At 32.4% G+C, this 23629-nt stretch overlaps 2 protein-coding genes across 2 annotated transcripts; one reads left to right on the forward strand and one right to left on the reverse strand.

Annotated features, from left to right (window-relative positions):
* The first annotated feature begins 216 nt into the window (after positions 1–216).
* Positions 217–20129, forward strand: LOC120341795 (uncharacterized). Its single transcript, XM_078110347.1, has 32 exons — positions 217–382; positions 776–911; positions 1319–1425; positions 2559–2657; positions 3516–3666; positions 3919–3986; positions 4763–4854; positions 5033–5101; positions 5883–6019; positions 6713–6843; positions 7400–7506; positions 7865–7995; positions 8435–8505; positions 9284–9412; positions 12429–12555; positions 12797–12927; positions 13037–13206; positions 13445–13575; positions 13720–13824; positions 14153–14279; positions 14523–14659; positions 14774–14936; positions 15075–15143; positions 15235–15383; positions 15720–15856; positions 16145–16239; positions 16813–16958; positions 17031–17196; positions 17621–17689; positions 17765–17885; positions 18195–18336; positions 19132–20129. The coding sequence occupies exons 1-32, from the start codon at positions 344–346 to the stop codon at positions 19281–19283; spliced, it is 3804 nt and encodes a 1267-aa protein (XP_077966473.1). The 5' UTR covers positions 217–343; the 3' UTR covers positions 19284–20129.
* Positions 19818–23629, reverse strand: LOC120341962 (very-long-chain (3R)-3-hydroxyacyl-CoA dehydratase 2-like). The gene is made up of 7 exons (XM_039410580.2): positions 23488–23629; positions 22189–22306; positions 21853–21960; positions 21414–21535; positions 21053–21092; positions 20685–20823; positions 19818–20125 (listed from the first exon to the last, which is right to left on the reverse strand). The coding sequence occupies exons 1-7, from the start codon at positions 23565–23567 to the stop codon at positions 20046–20048; spliced, it is 687 nt and encodes a 228-aa protein (XP_039266514.2). The 5' UTR covers positions 23568–23629; the 3' UTR covers positions 19818–20045.

Raw genomic sequence — 23629 nt, forward strand, 5'->3', positions numbered from 1 at the left:
TGTTCGATTTACGGTTCGATCCATTCGATCGTCAGGCGGCAACTAGAATAGTACGTGTCTGCTGAACCCGGAAGTGAATCGTTCCTTCGTATAGTTGTGGAAGCGCGTCTTTCATAGCGTTTTATTTGCTGCGCGTTGTCGATGGCGCTTTAGTGCTGCGTTTCGCTGCTTAAATCGGGAATTTATATATATCTTATCGTGAAACTTTTATTATCTTTTCCTACATCTCAGATATCTAATTTTAGTTAATCTATTTGGATATTTAGTCCTCCTGGTATTTGCTACTGCCAGACGGTGCTGCTGCACAACTGTATGCAATTCAGTAATAAACTAAGATATTGAAATGACAAAAGTAACATGGGCACTGCTTTTTGTTTTTGTGGTGAGTACTATTTATCGCCTAAAACAAGATAAATATCACTCATTATGTTATTTCATTTGCAGTGAATTGGTGCGAAATTCAGATATGTGCATCCGTTATTTCATATTTTAGATGTCCGAATACTGGAATATTGCAACCTTTACAGCTTATCTCTTTATTTTGTTAATGAGATGCCATTCTTTTGAGAGAGTACTTTCCTCAATAATGTCAGAATGTAGTGTTGAAATTTGCATTTACAGCAATAAATATATTGATATGTTTGTCTGGTTCAATGTTAATTGAGAACCAAAGTTTTGCATATTGACATCTTAATGTGGCTGCGTGTTGGATATGTGGATAGTACAAAGCTAGGTTTTGCATCATTCAAATGCACTGTATTATTTATATTTCTAGATGCTGTTTGCAACTCATTGTGAAGGAAAGAAGAAGACAGACTATTCTAAACATGTTCAAAAAGTTGACAATATTAAAGATTTTAAGAAAATATTAAGAACAAGAATAAACGTTTTGGTGTTGTTTTCTTCGTCTGGTAAGTTTTTTGCTGTTTTTTTGTCATGAAAGTTTGCCATGCATATTTGTGTTCATCTGTTTTATTTCCACTCAAATTAGTATCTTTTATATTTAGGATTGTGCAAATATATACAAGTAGGCCTACTTTGAAGTCCAACTACTGAATTGAGTATAAATCTGTTGCATTTCTACAATGTTTCTACAAAAAAGAACCCATAAATTTCTTAATTATTACGCTGCTAGGAAAATGAATAAAAAACTTTTAACACTTTAATTCTTGTTTGTATAATATGATTTTACCCAAATGTTACAGTAATCTAGGACGCTTTTCACAAAAGTTACGATATTAAAATATCTATCAATTTAGTTCAATTCTTGTTAATAATTCTGCAAGCCAATATTTATGATAAAGCACTGATGTTCTAGGTTCTGCTGCAAATTCAGTAATGGATGTCTTTGGCGAAGCAGCAATTGCGTCCAAAGGAACAGCTACATTAATTGAAGTTGATTGCAGCACCAAAGAGGGCAAGAAGGTATTGCAAGAGATCTTCAAAACGAATTGAATATTATTCTTTGGTTATACTTGAAAAAGTGGAAATTATCAGGACAATATTTATCTTAATTATTCTGCACTACTAAATTAATATCTACAATTTACAAAGATTTGTTTAAATTTGGGATATATTTAATATGCTATAATATATATTTTCAAAAAAAAATTTTACATTGAAAATTGAAATTTAGAAAAAAAGCTTTTTTTTAATTTATTACTGAGAAATAGGAGTTCTTTTAAGCTGCTATCTAATGTAGCAATATTCAACCAAGTATTTCAATAAACAATTATATAATTATTGAAATAAAACGAGTATACATTTGCCTTAATTTTTGAATAACAATGTTTTTCAAGTGCTTAGGGGTTAAATCCTCTCGTTTTGCTTAAATGTATTCAAAATAGTAAATTATTTGATTTAGTCCATTCTCAATAAAAAGCTATATGTAATTTTTCTATGTATAGCTATTTTGAAATTAAGATCAATATAAACGATCATGACAAGAAATTGTAACAGTATTGGGATCGGCACTTTTGTCAGAAATTTTTCTGTGCAATCTATGTAACACAGAATGTTTTCAGGTCTATACCCTGATGTTAGTGATTTAATGTTACGGTAAATTTGTCATGGTACCTCACTGACAGAATAATCAATAGTCATTAAATTACTTCACCACATGTAATACTAGAAAATGCTTGTCTCAAACATCTGGCAGACTTTCAAAACAATTCATCCATCGATTTTATATGAAGGACTCTTGAATAACAGAATTATTGTTGACTTCTGTCGTTTTTAAATCATTCACAAATACTTGAAACCCTTTCATGAAACTGGGGCAACCAATATTATTTCATAAGAGATGACTCTCTGTTATTTGATTTTTATCGTTAACAATGCAACTATGTTACATGCTTCATATTTATCTCAGGGGGCTCCAGAAATATGCGCACCAAGATGTCGCACAGCCTGAATCCTAGCCGATACAGACATACTATGTTCAGGTTGTGCGCCATCTTGGTGCACATACTTTTGGAGGTCCGAAATAGTAACATTACATCAAAAATTCTTGATTCTTTGCTAAAAATATTTCTAACATTTCCTTGAATTTTCATTAGCTCTGCAAGAAACAAAAGGCAAAGCCGGATCCTACTGTAATCCAACACTATAAAGATGGTGAATACAGTGCTGACTATGATCGAAAATTTTCAGTCAAGGTGAGAGCTTGTCTCTGTGTTTGCAACAGCTAAAAGCCTATTTGCTGGTTGGAGAATTACGTATTAGAGGGCCATTTGGTAACTTTTGTTTCTGTTTTTAATAACGCTTCTGAATGTTTTATTCATTAAGGGTAATCCATTCCTGTCTCCTAATAAGTAATAAATTTTTAGGTTCTGTGTGCACCAGTCCTCCCTAATACAAGTATAAAATAAATTAGTTGTATTTTATATATTGAAAATCAAAATCACTTTCAAATTACTTCTGACTTCATGTAACCAAATGCTAATTCTATCAGGATATAAGCAATATTCCTATCAGATGTAATATTCTGCATAGCATGTGAATAGCAACAAAAGCCGAGAGGAAACTGATGATTTTTCACACTATTGTTCATATTACTGTAATGCACATCTCAGGAAATAATGGATTCCAATTGTCAAAGAATATGTTCAATATTGATTGAGTTAATAAATACCAGTAACAATAATGATACTTACAATGGAGATTGATTTAAAATATTCTACTTTTAAAAATTAATATGCCCAATAAATATGAATTTTATTTTTTGATCTTTTTCTTATTATTTTCAGACATATAGATTTCCTATTTTATACAATGCTTCATATGCATTTCACTCAGAACAAGGCTTTGTACAAACAAACATCCTCTGATATATGAGAATGTACAAGATTATGGACTGGAATCTTTTAGTTCATTATTACACAATTTATCACACCCTAAGTGAGGTTGAGATTTTTAACTGTGATACCAAAATTGTTTGTTCTGTTTTGCAGGTTTTGAGTCATTTCACACAGTTGACAAGTGAATTCTCTCACACTGCATATATATTTTTACAGTCCATTTTAGCATTTCTTCGTGATCCTACATCCGATGGACCTTGGGAAGAAGAAGACAGTGCTCAGGATGTTGTTCATCTTCATAATGAAAACGAAGTCAACAAACTTTTGAAAAAGAAGAAGCCTACTTTGATCATGTTCTATGCCCCATGTATGTATTTCCAATTGCATGTATATCTTTGGGTTTTTATTGTCATAATAGAGAATTGTATAGATTTTATTCATAGAATTTGATGTTGATTTGAAAATTTTGATATTTAATCAAATTAACCGTGATTTTTGCATAATTGTGACTTAAATCTGCATCAAATAATATTTGAAGCAAGTATCAATTTTTCCTCGTCCAAATTTAACTGTTTTTTCAGTCTCTTATTATTGTTCTATTGTATATATTTTTTGTTAGGGTGTGGATTCTGTAAAAGATTCAAGCCTGCATATTCAGAAGCTGCAACTGATATGAAGAACAAAGTTGTAAGTGAATTTGTTCTCGATTAATTCGTTTTTAGACTAGTCTTCATAGAGAGCACAGAGTGAATTACCATTATAGTGTATTATATGCTTTCCAGCTCATCATTTTGTTAATTGATTTAAAAACTAATTATTTATTCCCTATTTGCTATTAATTTAACATTGTTATATGCAACAGATTTTCAACCGAATTGACGAATTCAAATTAAATATACCTGAATATTTTCATAGATTAAGCACCCGTAGGTATATTCTGACCGAACCCCTGTGTTATTTCAAAAACATGAATTCAAAATCAAATTAACAAGTCTTTTTTGCAGTGTTATTTATGGTACTTGTCAGAATCTCACACATTTTATCAAAATGTGTTCAATTTCTTGAATAATTAATGATGTTGAAATCAGCAAAACGACCTAACAGTTATATTGGGAATTAAAACTAATAGCAATTCCAATTGTTACCCTTTTCATTGATTCGAGAGTCACAAGTTCCTTTAAAAGCTGCAACTCAGCTTGTTCTATATTTTATATATGGTGTATATTCAAAAGTTTTTAAAAATTGTTACCCTTCGAGTGATTGATACGTTTTCTTCAGAAATCCCCAACTTCACTTGTTCTATGTTTTATATTTGTGTGTATTTATGTTAACTTTCAAAATCGACTATGTAATATATGTATAGATTACTACTACTAGTCTACTATATACGATAAAATTTCCCCTTAACGGCTGTTAGATGAATGGACCACACTATAATGCATTCACTTATCCTTCTGTTTCAGATTTTTGCCGGAGTTGATGCTGATAGTCCTGAAGCATCTTCACTTCGTCAAACCTACAATGTTACCGGTTTTCCGAAGACTATCTACTTTGAGTTAGTCATCATTATTTTACTTTTTTATTCATCACACGAAATATAAATTATTATTAGTATTAAGATAGTGATTCCTAGGTGCAACCTGTGTTACTATACTTTTATTAGAAAGGGCTTATTCATTTTGTTTTATCCCTATCTATGTCTAATACCTGTATGTTTCGAATACTATTTTCAGAAATGGGAAACAGAAGTTTGATTATTCTGGAGGACATCAGAAATCAGATATCGTTGAATGGCTTGCAGAGTAAGATGAATATTAATTAATATTTCTTGCTCTGGCACTGTAAGAACTACTATCATTGAATTGAGGATTCTGGCATCGAGTTACGAGTTGTTAAAATTTGCATTACGGTATATGTACTGTAGTCTGTTTCGGAAGCAAGGTTGAATTTGACATCAATTAGTTATTTCTCATTAATCAATTTCTTGAAGTTATCATTTTCAATATAATTTTTGTCAAGCAGCCTCTCAAATATAAGACTTGACCATATTCTTCTTTGTTCACAACTGCTGAAAAAAGCTCACTAGTTTAATGTAGTGTAGGGTCTATCCATTTTTTATTTTATTCATCTGACTGCCGTGCTTTGGCGCGTATGTGTACCAATATGAAGGTAACTAATTTTGTTTGCCTACTTTACATCAAGTTGTATACAGGGACTGATTACTATGGGCATGGGGTGTATTCACTTGGCTAACACAGACAGTCCCCGAACTCGTAATAGAACTAAAATAAGGAAAATCGGAATAAAATCATGGCCCAACCCCAGCCTGGTACACATACTACGGGTGTACCGACGCTTCTAATAAAATATGCTGATTAATAACCATTTTTGGTAGAACAAGTCTGCCAGTTGAAGCAGCTTTGAATTTTTACTCCAATTTTTCCTTGTTGTACTGGCCAAGAACCTCATTTGAAGTAATTTAAATCACAATGAAGTTCTTTTTTTCGGATTAAATTTTTTGTGATATTTTTTTGTAGGCATATTTCAATCATAATTATTTTATTTCAACTTAATAATACATAGTCCACAACCACAAAAAGAAAAGGAACCGGAGAAAGGATGGGATGAAACTGAGAATGATGTTGTTCATCTTACTGATACAACATTTGATGAATTTATTGCTGCAAACAGTAAAGTAATGGTTTTCTTCTATGCACCATGTAAGTTATAATAGTTTTCTTCACGTGTTTCATTTAATTTAGCTTTGTTATTTTGATTAAAAGCTCCTACCAAAACAGGGGATCGAAAGCTTGGTGCTTAAAGCTTTAGACCTATGTCGTTACATATTTTCAATCTTGGATTTGATTCAAATGTCCAATACCTTTCTCAGTGTGCAGATAGATTGTTTCAAAGAGTCATCCGACTTTATAACTGTTTTGCTGTAATTCCTGTCATTCTAGTTGCTCTCTGCATTTGATTTCGCCAGTAACTTCTCTCTGAGATCAAACTTCTTAATTTCTGAGTGTGTGTGTGTGACCTTGATTTGAGCGATTTTTTTTTTTTTCAATATTAGCCCCAAGTACTTTCTACAGGGCTTTATTCAGGGTGAAAGAAATGAAAAGCGTCATATAAAAATAACCCTATTTGGCAAGGAACAAATCTGTATGGTCATATTCAATCAATTTTTCAGAATCAATTCATGTGCACTTATTTTCTTTTCTTAAAATAATTCTTAGCGTAAGAGCTTGCCAGATTAATTTTTTTTTTTCATTATTCAAATATATGTATGTACATTCTACAATAAAAATTATTTTCAAAGACCATTCTTTTTATAACATGTTCCTAATTTAGACTTATTAAAGCTTCCAGCATTCACACTTGTATTCGCATGACCATTATATGTCATTTTCCAGGGTGTGGCCATTGCAAGACTTTGAAACCTCACTGGGACAAAGCAGCAGAAACACTTGCTAAAGAAGAAGCACCTGAAAAATTGACAGCTGTTGATGCAACTAAATTCAATGATTTAGCTAGTAAATACAAGGTACGTGTATTTTTTGTATTTTGTTGATATGGTCTCCGGTTCTAATGAATGCTTGCTATCTATGCTTAACCATGTAAAATATACTCCTCCAGTAGAATTGAACTGCTTTAAGCGTCACATCAATAATTTTTTATAGTTTCAAGTAGGTGTTCGTTCCGTCAGTGGAGATTCTTCTGTCAATCTATTAAATTAATTCAATGCAAAAAGCTCTCTCATACATGCTATTTCCTGTCATCCTTTTTTTTTAGTCCAGCCAGTAAAATAAATAACAATAACATACAAAATAATTGCACACACAACTTTACCGCAGAGAGAAGGCCGCATGTAATCAAAATGATTATCAAGCACAATGCCCAAGATTCTAATTCTCTGATCTAGATTAAAGGATCAGGAAATGATTATTTTATTTGAGAACTGTTATTATCGAGTACAGCATTGCTCATTGTTGTTAAAATAAATGTAGTTCTGGTTGAAGCATTTTTCTTTCTGCATGGGCAATTAGTTTGTTCACATGCTACACCAGTTTTATCAACATACCGTATGTTAATGCCTACAGGTGAAAGGCTATCCCACGGTAATCTACTTTGAAAATGGAGAAGAAAAATATGATGCATCAGGTGCTTTTACAAGGACGCCAGAAGGAATCGTGCAATATATTAAAGAGTATGTTATACTTACGAACTATATTGTCAATTTACATAATATGAAGAAATATAAAGCGAAGATGCTAGATGTCTGAAAATAAATTGTACTCATGGAAAGGGAAAATTTTTTTTTGCATGATGTTCCTTCTCTCCAATCAATCCCCTGCTTAAGCAGGCATTAATATGTGATTAGCTATCATTTTTCAAGGATTAAAAATCCTATTGGTTTTGCATTGTCTATTCTTTTTATAAGTTCTTGGATAGGTGATGGGTATGGAGTGTGCACCTGTCACCTGCATTGTCAACATAGTTGATCTCAAAATTAGGGGATCTTTTTGTAAGTTTCTTGTTGTTGGATATGCATTTTATTTATTTAGTCCTAAAGAGCCTCCTCCACCAGAGAAAGAATGGCATGAGACTGAAAGTGACGTTCAACATTTAACCGATGAAGATTTTAAATCTGCAACAAAGAAAAAGAAGCATTCCCTAATTATGTTCTATGCACCATGTAAGCAAATATTTTCCTTGTTCCATTTAGTTGGTTTTCTTATTCTTCAGCGTTTTTGCGCAGGTTGAAACATATCCATAAATTGCAAGAATGTTGTAGCAAGAGTGAGGATAACTATCCTAAGTGATTCAAGAGTCTCTCTGCACACTAACACAAATATATTTCTGTAACACTTGGTCTGATCAAAGTTGGACTTCTTTAAACATACATACAACAACTACAACAAGAAAAGTGAATGGGTGTATCACTCATTGTTTAAATATGCGTGCAATCGCTTGCATAATGTATGACCGAGTAAGTCAGACGGAACGTTACAGAAATACATTTGTGTTAGTGTGCAGCGAGACTCCGTAATCGCTCAGAATTTTTCTTATTTATAGTTTTTTTTAGGCATCTATTTTTGGTGATTTCTCGTAACTAATATCTTGCATCATTTCAGGGTGTGGTCATTGCAAAAAAGCCAAACCTGAATACACGAATGCAGCAGCAACTTTTGCTGATGATAAAAAGGTATAGGTTCTTTCATAATTTATCCGGTCATTTAAGACTTTCAACTTATAACCAAAATGATTGAAACTGCTGTGAATTTGGTATTAGAATATTATTTGTTGCAATTTTTGGTATGTTAGTATATACCAATAAGGAATCTTTCAAATCAATATGGATTGGAGAAAATAGTCATTAGTTTGCAGTATTTTCCATACCAGTGTTCTTCAAACATTTTTGATCACAACCCACTAGGCATGGCCAAATTTGTCTCGACCCTCTGGAACTAAAGCAAAAGTATTTAAATTTCAAAAATAAGGAAAATATTTGAAATAATATTAAAATTGACAATGCCATTAATGAGGCCAATGTGCTTGCATATTCTCACACAAAAAATCGAATCTTGCCTCTATTCGGGGGATGGTGGGTCTTAGTACTGCTTTCGAGGTTGATTGATATTTTGTTTTTATAGAAGTTTGTGTCAAAAATTTTTTTTCCGCAACCCCCAGTGAGCCCTTTTGCAACCCATCTGGGGTTTCAAAACCCCAGCTCTATATCTTGGGATTGTATTGGCTTTTGTGCAATAATACTTGCAATATCGGTAATTTGTTATTTTCTGACATCTTGAGAGTGCCTTACTACTACATCCAATGCTACCTATTCCTTATAACTGTATCAGCCATTAAAATCCTTACTGGCCCTCAAAACTTTGTATTCTATATATTTTCCAAGTACCTAGCTGCAAATTGACCATGTTTGTTACCTATTGATCTTCCAGTGACAAATTAGCTTTGTTTTCTAGGTGATGTTCGCTGCTGTTGATTGCACGAAGCATAAAAAAACTTGTGAGCAATACTCAGTGCAAGGATATCCCACATTTTATTACTTGTCATATGGAAAATCGGAGACCAAATACCAAGGTGGTAGAGAGGTAAGAATCAAACCATAGTAGATCAAATTTCAGTCTCTCAATGTCTCTAAAATAATCGAAATCAAATGAAAAAATGCTTTTGATTTCATAATTATAGATTTAGCTATTAGTAAAGCATAATCAGGAGTAAGCATTTAAGTTTCTTTGATGCTTTCTCTTATAAACCTGTTTAATAAGTGTTAGGCCTGTGGTTCCAAACCTTTTTGGTATATCTCTGACTTTCCCAATTTTAGAAAACTCTTTAATCCTCCCTTGCCAAAGGTAAAAACTGTGTCTGTTTGTTGTTCAATTTTCTTTGGACAATTAGATAGCGATATACACTCACATTCTGGTTTTTGTATAGTTCAAATAATTTAAACTGGTTGCGTAAAAACAATAATATTAAGTGAAATTATCTTGTCAAAAACAAAAAATTCCTCTTTCTCTTTGGGGGATGACTTGTGATAGAAAAATTGAGATCGAACACTCAAAAAGTTTGTGTTTGTTCCAATTTATATACACATAAAAAAAGGATAAAAAAATATTGAATGCTTCAAAGATTGGAAACAAAATTTGAGATGAGTAAATCAAATCCTCGCCATATTGTAATACTTTGTCCCTTCTGTTCAGGAGGCAGCGTTCACTGAATTCATACAAGAAAAGACTGGGGTCCAAAAATCTGAACTTTAATGCGTGTTATCATGTTGCTGATGAATGTTTTCATGAAAGAGCATCATTAGTTTAAATTACACGAAGCATAACGATCCTAGTTTTGAAGCTTCCAGTACTTTGATATTACGTTACCATTAGGAAATATGAAATTATGTCTTATTGCATTTACTATCTTTCTATCAATCAAATTCTAACATTGTTCAAAATAGCCAAACTTTAAGGTGCAAAAGCTTAAATGAATCTTTTTTTCGTGTTGGAATTTCCTGGTTTTGTGTCCCAATATCTTGCTTTTTAGTTATTGATGTCATGTGGTGCTAACTTTCATTATATGCTTGCTTTATGTGTTTATATATTAATACAGCATGAACTTTATTTTTCAAAATTCATGCTTTATCTGTATTATTACGTACTGCAAATGATTAACTTATCTGCATTGTGCAAAATTTCGCTGTTATGTTAAATGTAATTCGCATATTTGAAACGTAAGTGATAATAACCTTATTTCGTTTGATATATACCACCCTTGGCTAATATTCTGGATTTTCTGGACCATAAGGTGCACTTTAAATCCTTTTTTTGTCAAAAATCGGTGCATTCCTATAATTCAATGCACCTAATTAATTCATGGATCAAGTAGTGCTTTATCGCCAACACTGAAAACCAATACCGGCATTGCTTTAAAAACCATTGCGCCTTGTGACCCGATGCAAGTGCCTTAAAAATGACATCCTAATACGCAAGGGAATGACATTGAAAGGTTATTGTTACGTAACGATGTTTTTTGGTAATGATCCAAGTTCGCCCCCCTCCCCAAATTATGGAAAGTGTCCGCCCCTGGCCTTATGGTCTGTAAATCTTAACATTATCTCCTTAAGATTTGCTGTATTTTCACATTTTTCTGATTCTCCACCCCTGGCTAAGATTAAAGAAAAATTGTTCATGTGTTTATCTTTGAGTAGTGCCTGATTTAAGATCATGTTCCATAGTAAATAGTATTTTGCTTTTAGTGGTACAATTAATTATGTGTTAGAATAATATATCTCATATATTGCCTGTTATGTGAAATGACAATGTTAAATTGTTTGCCAAATTTTATTCTTCATTCTATAATGAAGCATTGTTATAACATGTTTTTTTTCTATTCTCTCTATTGCTATGAAGCTGGTTGGTTTGTTTGCTATCGTTTGTGCGGGGGTAATTTTCAGGAAAGAATTTTCCTAAAAAAGGTTTTGAAATATATTATATACGGTATTACCTGATTCTTAGACTTCAGAAATAGCTCATTATATCCAAATAATTTGGTATTAGAGCATTATGTCCCACAACCTTCAATTCTGAATATATCTGAATATTCGTTTTGCAGAAATATTAAATTTTTTTTCTATAATTGACACATCTTGATTTCACAATCAAAGTTAATACTTTACGAAAAAAACATCTAAAATATTTGTTCGATATCATTAATTACAAAATTTTTTCGAACTTTTTTTCTCGGTGAGAGGTAAGATCTATGGAATGCATCAAAATAATATATTTACCGTAAGTATTGTACATTTGATCCTTGCCAAATTTTTCATTTTGCTATGTTCCAGAATTTAAATTACGGTATGTTTTGAAATCATCACATCAAAAATTATTTGGGAAACACTGACATTTCAGTAAATTCACCAGTGATTCTTAGGGTATTACCATGATTTAGCTTATTTATGCTTACACAATCTACCTACGAGTCTTATCATTATATTTTGCAAAATTATGTCAAAATTTACAGTTTGTTACTAAATTTATGTTTTTGCAATACTTTTTTCACGTCCCCCGAACAATTCCAAGTTTCAATAAATGAAGTGGTAGTGATGCTAAACAGTCTATTGTTATTATTTATAGGTGACTTTTGCAGGAAATGCATTTAAGTTTGCTGACGTATTTTAGTCTTCACTTGATCTATTCATATCTTCAATATATACTATTTCGGTATATCAGTTTTGACAATAAATATCGCTGTCATGAAGAGAAGAGATGTATACCTACTAAATTAAGAAATGACTGTTCTAGATGTAGGATTGTTTTGAAAATGCTGGATCTGATTCATGTTAAGATAAGGTACCCACATCAACAGCCAGAAAGACTTTTCTTACAATTGAATTCTAAGTGGTGTGTTCAAATTTTATTGTCGATTTCAAGTTTTAAATGTTGAGGAGCTTTGTATATAACTACTTCTTTCTGTTAAAAACCAGAGACCAAAGCAGTAGCCATGCTGTGGAAGCTGATGCGCGTTGTCTGACATTGTGTACTTCGGCGTGTAATTGCTGAAAAAACTTTTTTATTAGATTGATTCTCTGGTCTTTTTTTATCGTGTTCTCCATAGACTTTAGATTTTGAAAATTTCGTTGAGGATGTTCTGCAAAATCCTGATATAGTTGATGAAGATGAGGATGATTCACCAGATTTCTGGGATAATATTCCTGGTTCTGATTTACTCCATAAGCTAACAGGTATGCCCAGCAAATATTAGATAAATATTTATTGCTGTTTATATAAAGTAGTTTACCTGTCAGCATATATAGTACTGAACAAATTAAATTGTTGGTCCGGAGCTGACAAAATAAGGTCAGTTGATATCTGTTGAATGGCTACTGTCATATTAAATATAAATCCTCTTTAATACAATTTAAATTACTTCACTTTCATGTATTTTGCTCTTTGGGAGTTAAAACACAATTCATTTTCACATAGAAACCTCTTGGGAGACATTTGTAGCAGAATATTCTAAAGCTATCTTGGTGATATATGATTCCAAATGTCCAAATTGTGAAGCTCTACGGAAACCACTTGGAGAATGTGCACGTCAGTTGAAAAAAGGACAGGTGTGCTGATCTTCTATTTCATTTTTTTCACTATTTTCATAAATTTTGTTTATGGATATCCACAGACAAATATGGTAAAAAATATGAAACATCACTATTGCTATTACAGATGAAAGTAGAAATTGGTGTCGTGGAACAGGATTTATCTGATGAAGATATTCCTCATTTATGGTCTGTGGACATGGGTGTGCCTACCATATTTTGGTTTGCTAACGGACAAAGACAGGTTGAATATGAGGGAGTTCGTTCGATGGAAGGAATCATGAAATTCATTTCTGAGTATGTTTTGCTGGTTTTTGGTAATAAGAATCAGACGCAAAATAGCTTTTTCTGATCAAACTAGTTGCTTATTTTTTATATATAAATATCCACACAATTTTACTAAAGCTTTCATGTACTGATATACGGTAAGTCTTATTTCGAGAATCCAGAACTCATTGATTGTAAATCATTGATCTATTTTCTGGGGTTTCAGTCCATTCAGTGCAATTGATGAAACAGCTTCTTCTACATTTAGAGAAATAGAAGCTCAAGGTCCTGAATGGTCCATGCAAGAAAGTTCAGAAGACATCATTCATTTGAATGATGAAATATTTGAAGAATTTCTCCGAGAACACGAAGAGTCATTGGTATATTTTTATTCGCCAGGTAGATTTTGATTCTATATACTTACATGTTTTTGTAGAGTGAAGTAATTGTTTCCAATCTGTGTATGCAAATAGTGAATTTGTTCATATGCCTATAAAGTATGTGTATTGTGTTTACTGATCTGAGATGCTTCATTTCTCACAGGATGCAAAGCATGTAACCAAATCAAACCTAAGTATGAAGAGGCAGCAACTTTACTTGATGAACTGAAACCCGAAGTAGCTCTTGGCGCAGTGAATGTTAGAAAAGGTAAGTCACATTGAACATTTTCATTTTTTTCTCTAAATGTTATTATTTTCTGAGTAGTATAGTTTATATACGCACAAAATTTTTCATTTCATAATAGTTATCTTCGTATGCACAAGTTAAATATAGTAATTTATAAAATGATGTTTGAAGCAATATTGTTTCATTCAAATTGTAAAATGAAATATTTATGATACTGGAATATAAACTCAACATCTTTATCAATAATAAAGCAGAACTCATGATTTGCCTTGAACATGATTATGAAAAATAATCATACAATGTATTACATATTACAATAAATTTAATACTTGAATTTTTGTTCCATCAGCTCTCACTTTAAAAAAGAAGTATGAAATTGATTCCCTGCCAAAATTTTTGTATTTTAAACATGAGAAATTGAAATTTGAATATCATGGCCAACAAACAGCTGAAGCACTTGTAGATTTTATGCTCAAGTAAGTATTTAGAAAATACTTTATCTTAACCAATAATTAGATTTAGTTTATCCATCACTAGCTATTGCTAAAGATGATTTCAAATGACCTGTGTTTATCTGAATACCAGTTTGTTGAGTTGAAAATAACATTTGATATTATGGTGTGAACTGCACGGAAATATTTGAATTGTATGTATTCTAATTTCAACTAGTGGTAAATACAGAATGGTTGTTACACAAACGATGCATAAATATATTCCAGGCCTTCCTTTATTCCAAAACCTAAAGTTGATGATGAATGGTTTGGTGAAGAAACAAATGTGACATTATTGGACAAAAACACACTTTCAGAATTTATCTCAAAGCATAATAACGTACTTGTCATGTTTTATGCTCCATGTAAGTTTCATATAAAGTGTTTGTGATAAATCTTTAATTTATATAACAAATATAATATACTTTATCATACACATTATAGAATTAACTATAGAAATAACATACCATACTTTGCAGGGTGTGGCCATTGCAAACAATTCAAGCCAGCATTTAAAAAAGCAGCCAACATTCTTGCTACTAAAACTACAGATGCAAAGCTAGCAGCATTCAATGGCAATAATAACAACAAGATTAACTCCAAATATGATGTCAAAGGCTTTCCGACTTTAGTCTACTTTATGTAAGTATGCATATAGCTAGTGGATGTTGGTATCAACAATATTTAATGTGTTTAAGGTTTAAACAAGGGCGGTGTGTTTTTGGATAACAATTTCAATTACTTTATGCTCAATTTCACTGTCAATCATATTTCTTTCAGGAATCATGAGTATGTTTCACATTACAAAGGGAAGAGAATAGCTAATGCTGTTGTGGATTTTATGATTGGGTAAGCGCTTCATAAGTGTTTATGAAAGTTTGCTTATATCAAGGTCAATGGCTCTCGTCTAATATTTATTTATTATATAATATTTTGTCAGATCAACAAGTGAGGATCAACAGACAAAACCTGTTGAAATTGATATAATAAATTCAACAAGACCATATGAGGTGGAATTTCTTGATCCAGAAAATTTCCAGAAATATTTGGATGAGCATGATAATGTTATGGTGATGTTTTATGCACCATGTAAGTTGGCTGAATAGCGGTATTTGCTATATTCTATTTTTTCTCAATAAGGTATGAGTGTATACAAAAATCGAATTATATTTTAGGTGTTATTTATTTTGATTTCCATTTTCCCACATTCTAATAATTTAAACATGCCAATTAATTCACTGTTTCTTTTAAAATTGTAATTTCATCCTAGAAAAATGAATAATATTTTTAACTCCTGTATGGATAATTTCTAATATATACCTTATTTTCTATGCAAGTGTTTGTAGACAATTCATTGATTTATTTACTTCTATAACATTTTAATATCCCATTCTAAACTCATTCCAATATTTAAATTCTTTTTAGGGTGTGGATCTTGTAAAAACTCTAAAACACCATATTTTGAAGCAGCAGTTGATATATACGAAGATTTGGAAGATTCCAGCATGGCTATTTTCGATGCCTATAAACATAGAAAATTTGCAGATGAATTTGATGTTAAGGTACAGAGTAGATTTTTATGATGAGCAACAAATTCACCCTTGATAAGTTCACTTGTGAATTTAAAATGTTTTACATTTGCACATTGGGCGGATAACATAGGTGCTTTGAGAAATTATAACTAACAGTAAGAAAGATCTTGACCATCATTGTCTGGATTGGATTTAAACGTTCCCATGTTCACCTAATGAACTACCGTAACTAATGATACACCATACTTGGAATATAATTATTAGAATGGTATGTCATTTTTATGTTTTACTCATTGAGAAATTTCTCTCTGTTCATAGGGTTATCCAACTTTATGGTATTTCAGTAATGGAGAGAAACAGTACAAATATAATGGAGAAATTACGAAAGAAGCATTAACAGACTTCATGGCCGAGTATTTTAAATTTTTTATTTTCCCTACTAATTGTCTACATCAGGGCTGTGCAACCTGCGACCCACAAGGAAAAAATGTGCAGCCCATGAAGAAGTGCCAATTTTGAATGATATTCAACCTGTGAAACGAATTTTCAATTCAGTATAATCTGTTACATTCGAGTAATTCCAATCCCTGTGCAATGCAAAGCCTATACATGAGTCAAATTTATTTTCTATGTCTATGACGTTACAATGCCCTAACAGCTAGCTTATGTGAAGCGAACAACGCATGTCACAAGATCAATAACCAAAATTTTTGTGCATGCAGCTATTAGAAAGCCTATGTTAAATAAAGGGGCGGCCTTCGGTTTCGCCCAGTTATTTATATCTGGATCACCTGTATTAAAGGTTGCACACCCTTGGACTACATCCTTACAATTGTGTATACCTCATTTTTTTCTGAATGATTATTTGGTGGTGATGTCGGTTATTATTAAATAGAGAAAGTTAAATATAAATTGAAGGTAGTTGTGATGTATGTAATGTATTCTAACTTCCCTATAAAAGGTTTTGCTATTTATTGTATTCGCAGCCCGCATGAAATAGAGGGAGCAGATACCAAACATGATCCATCGAGCTGGATTGCAGAAAAGGATAAAGTTGTTCATCTTAACAGGGATAATTTTGACAAAACTCTCAAGCAGCACAAAACTGCAATTGTTTTCTTCTATATTAATGGTAATGTTCATGCTAAGCTTATAATAACAATAACGGTTATCGTCTTTGAATTAACATAAAATTTATTCTCAGCATGTCAATATTGCATTGATACTGTGAAGCCGAAGTATGTTGAGGCAGCAGAAGTGCTGGCAAATGAATCACCAGATGTTCTGCTTGTAGCCATCAATGGTGATTGGGAGAAATCAATAACTTCTAAGCTCAATGTCAATTCATTTCCCACATTCCTATATTTCATGTGAGTGTATTTTCTGTAAATTATATTTAAGAATGATCACATTCTTAAAATAAAAATTTCAGAGTTTATTTGTGTATTAAACATCCAAGAAGTAGTAGAAGCAAATTCGATTCTGTAGAACTGAAAGAATGATTTGAACTTATAGTTGTTGGCCTGTTGTGTGTTAGTTGACAATGTCACTGTTGGATCAATAATTACCTGGTGTTCAAGACTTGTGACTGATCTTCAGGGTGATAAATGCTATCATGTTTGCTCATATGAAACAATTATCTAATATGCAATTTTCATAATTGAATCTTGGCAAGATTGTCCTCCACTAGCTGAAGCAGTTTTTGTTCTATTTATCCATATTTTATCCCCTCCAGGTTGCTGTTCTTTATTCTATATTTATGAAATTTAATGATGCAATTATTTTTGAATTCAGGAATGGAAAAATGCAATACAAATATGAAGGGCCGTATGATTCTGCATCTCTGGTGATGTTTCTTAAAAAGTATGTTGTGTGTCATATAATTTAGGGCTTGTTTATCTCAGAAAAAAGTTGACAGCAAAACTTACATTATTTCAGACCATCAAAAGAACTAGCAAAAAGAAGAAAACCAACATCTTGGCAAGATTTGCCATCTGCTAACTACGGAAATGTCGAACATTTGGACAACCATACTTATGATGCATTTTTGAAAGAGCATGTAAGATTCTGCAATTTATTTTATGTTGGCTAGGTATATCACTATATCAATCATTTGATTGGTGATTATTTTCGAAGTTATCAAATACCAGTTAACCATGATAGCAATTAAAAAATGAACGAGAGCTGTTTTCAAATTTATCAGCCAGAATTTCGGAGTCACAACTAAAATTTTTTATTCAACCCAGAGGTTGGAAGCGAATGTAAATTCACAACACTGTTTCCAAGACTTGCCTCAAAATGAAGATATATACAAATTGTCCAGTCCAACTCTATGTATTATCCTGCTTACAAAATCTTTATTTCACAGCCAATTGCAATGATAATGTTTCATTCACCATGGTATTCACGCTGCTTAGGACTGAGAGAAGTCTTTCGTGAAGCATCGGAAAATTTGTCCAGTGAAATAGGAATGGGAGCTATTGATTGTCACAGGAAACCAGAGCAAGGAAGTATGTTGTTATGTCTGTGTAATTCTGAGAAGTTGGTTGCCCAGAACTCTCTAAATACCACGGAAAAGTGATAACAAATCGCTGGATGAGAACAGAAGGGGCCTAAGTCACATTTTTTGGAATTTCGCTTTTTTCCTTATTTTGGGGTTTTGAGCCAAGCTCTACTCTACGAGATGGTGGTCTTGAGATCCCGAATTTCTCAATGATAAAAATTTTAGCTGGACTTGGGACTATAATATTTTGTAGAAGTTAAGAACAGTATAAGCCTAAGTTCCAATAAGATGGACATCAGAAATAAGATGTCCGAAACTTACATACCCAATAATTTGTTCAGTGCATCTTAGGCCTAAGTCACCTTGTTTTACCTTGCATCCCATACAAAAAATTTCAGAAGTTGTTGAAAACAGAATGGGCCAAAGTCCTTTAAGGGGGTTAAAAAACATAAAGGAAGTGCCAAAAAATATTGATTACAAACAATTGGTGCATCATGCTATGCACAAGTGCCCAGCATTACACTCATATTATCATGCATGAGTTGTAATGGTAACCAATAAAAAATAGGTCACTGGTACCATAAAATCAAGCTGCTGTTCTTGAAGGGATAAATATGGAAATATTTTTCTATCTTGAGAATGGTCATGTTCAAGTTCTAAAAATATATTGTCATCACAGTGCATAATGATAAAATTATGACCATATGCATGCTAAACCTTACTGGTAATAAAGCAGTTACACAAAATATCTCTTGCAAAACAACTGTCTATAATAAGTAATATGTTACTTATTTATTTTCAGTTATATGCTACAAATTGAAGATCAAAGAATTTCCATCTTTCAAATACTTCAAGAATGGAGAACTTCAAAGAAGTTTTGACGGAATGACTGCAAATGATTTCATTATTTTTCTTCAAGCTGAAAAAGATGGAACTCCACATGATGAATTATAAAATGATAACAACCCCAAATCAAAATTTTATATAGGACTGAATTCCAATGCCATCTATGAAATCAAATACTTGATAGGCGCTAATTTATCTTAAATGTTCAACCCCCCAAAAGTGCTCAAGCATTTTGACATACCCAACCTATATTCTTTTTATCAGGAGCCTAGTATCATTATGATGTTTGAATAAAGTATGTTTCAAGCAAACCATGAATGCATTTGTGTGAGATGTCAATTTAAGACGCTCTCATGAAAGGTAGAAGAAACAAGGTTGATGAAGAGTGAAGTCAGTAGCATTGTTTGTGTCTCCAACCTAGCTAGACTATTCCATAACCTGTGGTGGTTTGGATGGATGCTAATATTATTACACAAGCAGTCCGCGTAACACATAAATAGATACTGCATAATCGAAGGCCGCACATCCAATGTCTTGTGCGCGCACCTTACCATCCTGAAAGCCGTTTTATATTGTTACTCCTCCCTTTTAAAGTCCTAATAGAATATCAAATCCTTCACTTAGAAATCATGAACTAAGAAGTGTGATTTGCATATTTATTAATATTGAGTGAACCCTCTTATTATAAAACTAACACAAATCGTACAAAATCAATGAATAATATGAAGAAACAAAATGAAATGGATCGAATCACAGTCGGATAAGTTTTTGAAATGCTGTAAAAACAAGGAGGTTTTGTAGAGATTGCGAGGGTATAAATTAGGTGCGAACTAAAACAATAATTTGAATGAAAACTGTTCCATCACAAGATTAATTTTCTTTCTTCATTTTGTCTGCAGACAAAGCTTTTTTCCTTTGTCCAAACATGTGGAAGTATAATTGTGGGAAACCTGTGCAAATGAAAGTAATAATGGTAATGTTTCTTAGATATAGAGCAACTGAGAATTAAGTAGAACTGTTATGGCCATGGCTGCAGAGTCCGGAAAAATTTGGATGCAGAATGCTATTTGACTTCTTTTATCATCATTGAATGTCTGTGATTCCATCTCTTTTTGTGAGGTATAGTTTAGTAACAGCGGTACTTATAGTGAGTGGACATGGCTCGATAATTTACTAATATGTAATTCCGGAATAATTCATCCAAAAGTCAAGTCACAATGACCTAAGTTTACGGACTGTCATCCAAGACACGCAAAACGAAATCCAGAAAGTTACACCATATACAACGTTATATTCTCTCGTTTTTTTGTGACTCTGAATCTGAAGCCCTCATTGTAACTTCATGAAATCGACCAGCAAGGTTGGAGTGGTCACAATCTTATCCTTGATTTATTAATTCATGACAGACACTGGGTGAAGTATGACATTAACATATATAACTGGCTTAAAAAAATTTGATTGCATGAATATTGAAGAAAATACTAATAATGAATGGCATCCTTGCATTACCTGTAAAATATATTGGAAACAATCCAATGAGTGCATAATAATAACTGAATGAGAAGTTTGCTGCATTTGGCATTGATACTGAGTATATATTTCCATCTGCTACGAAAGGTAGAGACTTGTAAATTGTTAGGAGTTCACCCTGCAAAAGAGATTTGAATTTACGATATCTCCTGAATCTGATGTGTATTCATGTATACACTGTATTTCTAATAAGGTTAGCAACACTACTTCAATATCTTTGCACAGGCGATGGTGGTAAAATTTGCATGTTTTTATCTAGTTACCGCGCTTTTAAGAAAGTAAACATGACTTGCGCTTGCCATTTTGGTTGAAGAGAAAATTATAATAGAAGAAATATAATTACTCACCGTTACTCCCAATGGGTAAAGAACAATGAAGAGAGTGTATCTGAAATACACATGAAATATTTTTTAGTTCATGTATGTATGATGTTAGAATTTGAGCTTTATGAAAAAGAATATTTCAGGTCTTTGTTTGCTAAATTAGTATTGAAACAAAAGCTTAGATAATTCAATTACCGTACATGGCTCAAATAGATTGGGATGGCAAGATCAAGAAGTTAAAATCCATCAATGTGTATTTATTCTGTTTGTTGGACAAGAACCATGAAACATATTCAAACTTGTCTATGCTCTCTTGTAAAGTTTTCAATTTTAGGGTAAGCTGTTGTTCCAGTGAAAAAGAGCAAATATTGACAGAAAATCTCACCTGAGCCACACGATAGGAAATGGAGACGATCCGAGAAGATGGAATGTGTAAAAGCCATATCGAATAATTTCAGTAATTGTCCATGCCACCATGAACATTGCAACACTTGTTGAATCTTGCACCTGTAAAGAAACGTAGTCATCATATAAATTTAGATTTGCAAATTCTGATTCAGGACAAGATCAGCAAAAATATGATTCTATTTTATGGTGCTTCAAAAATTATATATTTCAACTAAAGTTATACGTTAATGACATGAATTGTGGTATGTTATTTCAACTGAAGCTAAGTCCTTTAATGCTTTATATTTCAAAAGAAAATATAGTTAATTGAAATATTGCTTGTTGTGGAATACTACGATGACACTATCACAAAGTAAACATCTGATTGTCACACTAAGTTAATTAGGAAACATTCAATGAATGATGTTGAGTAGTACCTGATAAACTGGTTCAACGATCATCCACAAAAGTCCAACTCTTGAAAACACCTGAACTGTTGTAAGGATGACATTGCTTCGTACTATTCCTATTGCTGCATGCAAAATCTGGTACAAAATAAATTAAAATTTCCATGTCATATATATACAGATCATACAAATAATGACGGAGGAAAATTTTTCAAGTTCAACATTAAACTACATATCTATTTATCAAAATGGTATATTTGACAGCTCTTTATATCGGCAACATCACATTAATTTAACTATTCATCAAATTGATATAATAAGGAAATATGTATCGTAATTAGAACAAATGCGAAATAACATACATACCTCAAATAATGCACATGTTTGGAAAAACAACAATTGTCTTTGCATTTGTATGTAGAGACCTTTTATTGTTCTGTGTTTCCATACATGCATAAACATCCCGATACCAATTGCCAGCCATCTGAAAATTATAAAATGATGCTCGCTCAGACATATGTTTTAAACCAGGGGTTCCCAAACTTTATTGGCCGCGGGCCAAAATTAGAATCGGAAAGATGTTCGCGGGCCGAAAGAATGTAGCGCCCAAGAGTGGATTCACTTTCATTTGACATTGTTTTGAAATATGTTTGTTTGACTCATAATGGCGCTTAACGTTGTATTCCTTCAGAACTGGAATAGTTCGTTGGCAAAGAAGACAAATCTCTAAAGTTTGATTCTTTTCAATGGAGAAATTGGAACACTGACATTTATCCAAGAAACGTTAGTTTTCTGAATCTAGTTTTCGTTTGATTTCTGACATCTTTAAGCTTTCCTATATGGCTGATAACTAGATTACTGTCCTTTGTAATCCTAACACCGGTACCTATAATTGATATACTGGCATAATTGAATTGTTACGAACGATAAACACGTGCTTGAACTCTGATAATGACATAAATTAGCGGTATCTAGATCGCAAAATGGTAGAAATAAAATCTGTTGAACACTATTTCAGGTAAGCTCGGCGGGCCGGATTTGGCACGGGGGCCGCGGTTTGGGAACCCCTGTTTTAAACAATTAGCCTACTACATAAAGATTTAAATCACATATGAGACTGATAATATGACAGTTTTATTCAATGAATCACAATTTCACTAGATTAATCGTGCATTGCTCAAGAATACAATCTAATAAGAATCCCTAGCATAGAATTAATATAAATTATTAGAGCTCTACCGTTATTATGTGTGGTTATATGTATGTGTGTGTATTTAGAAATCACATATTGAAACACTATAATTTGTAATATTTATTATTACTGAAACACAAAACTTGGTCCTGCAACATGCAACCATAATTGGTAGTACTCTATCCAATTCAAGAGTCCTGCTAGCTGCTACACACTAACACAAATGTATTTCGGTTACATTTCATCTGACCAAATTCAGACAAGCAGTTTACAACAATGGCAAGAAATGAACAATCATTTAGTTAGATAAATAACTTTGTTTGAAATGAAAATCTCAAATTAATTATGACGAAACAATGAATAAACATTTAATTTATATTTAGCCTTAGAAATAATGATGGGAAAAGCCTATAAAATATCCTGCTGAGCAAGTTCAAATTCCGAGTAATATAGACAAAATACAGCATTCTCACCCTGCCATCATTGCTATGTTGTAAGTTAGAAGCCATCCCTGCGTAACTGAGTTGGTTTTCTCATGCTTATCTTTCGTCATTTTAAATAATCTAGTGTAGTTATTCGCGAACACACATTCAATGTGCTAGAAACAATGAGTGC

Source organism: Styela clava, chromosome 3 (assembly GCF_964204865.1).
Source record: "Styela clava chromosome 3, kaStyClav1.hap1.2, whole genome shotgun sequence".
Lineage (NCBI taxonomy): Eukaryota > Metazoa > Chordata > Ascidiacea > Stolidobranchia > Styelidae > Styela > Styela clava.

What these genes read in the sequence shown, in the direction of transcription:
- LOC120341962 (XM_039410580.2), bottom strand. Translation starts at nt 23,567, where the DNA reads ATGACGAAAGATAAGCATGAGAAAACCAACTCAGTTACGCAGGGATGG. An exon ending in TTTCCTATCGTGTGGCTCAG is followed by an intron (nt 21,093 to 21,413) that starts GTGAGATTTTCT and finishes TGTGTATTTCAG; the next exon opens with ATACACTCTCTTCATTGTTC. An exon ending in GTTTCCAATATATTTTACAG is followed by an intron (nt 20,126 to 20,684) that starts GTAATGCAAGGA and finishes TCATTTGCACAG; the next exon opens with GTTTCCCACAATTATACTTC.
- LOC120341795 (XM_078110347.1), top strand. Translation starts at nt 344, where the DNA reads ATGACAAAAGTAACATGGGCACTGCTTTTTGTTTTTGTG. An exon ending in GATCATGTTCTATGCCCCAT is followed by an intron (nt 3,667 to 3,918) that starts GTATGTATTTCC and finishes ATTTTTTGTTAG; the next exon opens with GGTGTGGATTCTGTAAAAGA. An exon ending in GTCAGTTGAAAAAAGGACAG is followed by an intron (nt 12,928 to 13,036) that starts GTGTGCTGATCT and finishes TTGCTATTACAG; the next exon opens with ATGAAAGTAGAAATTGGTGT.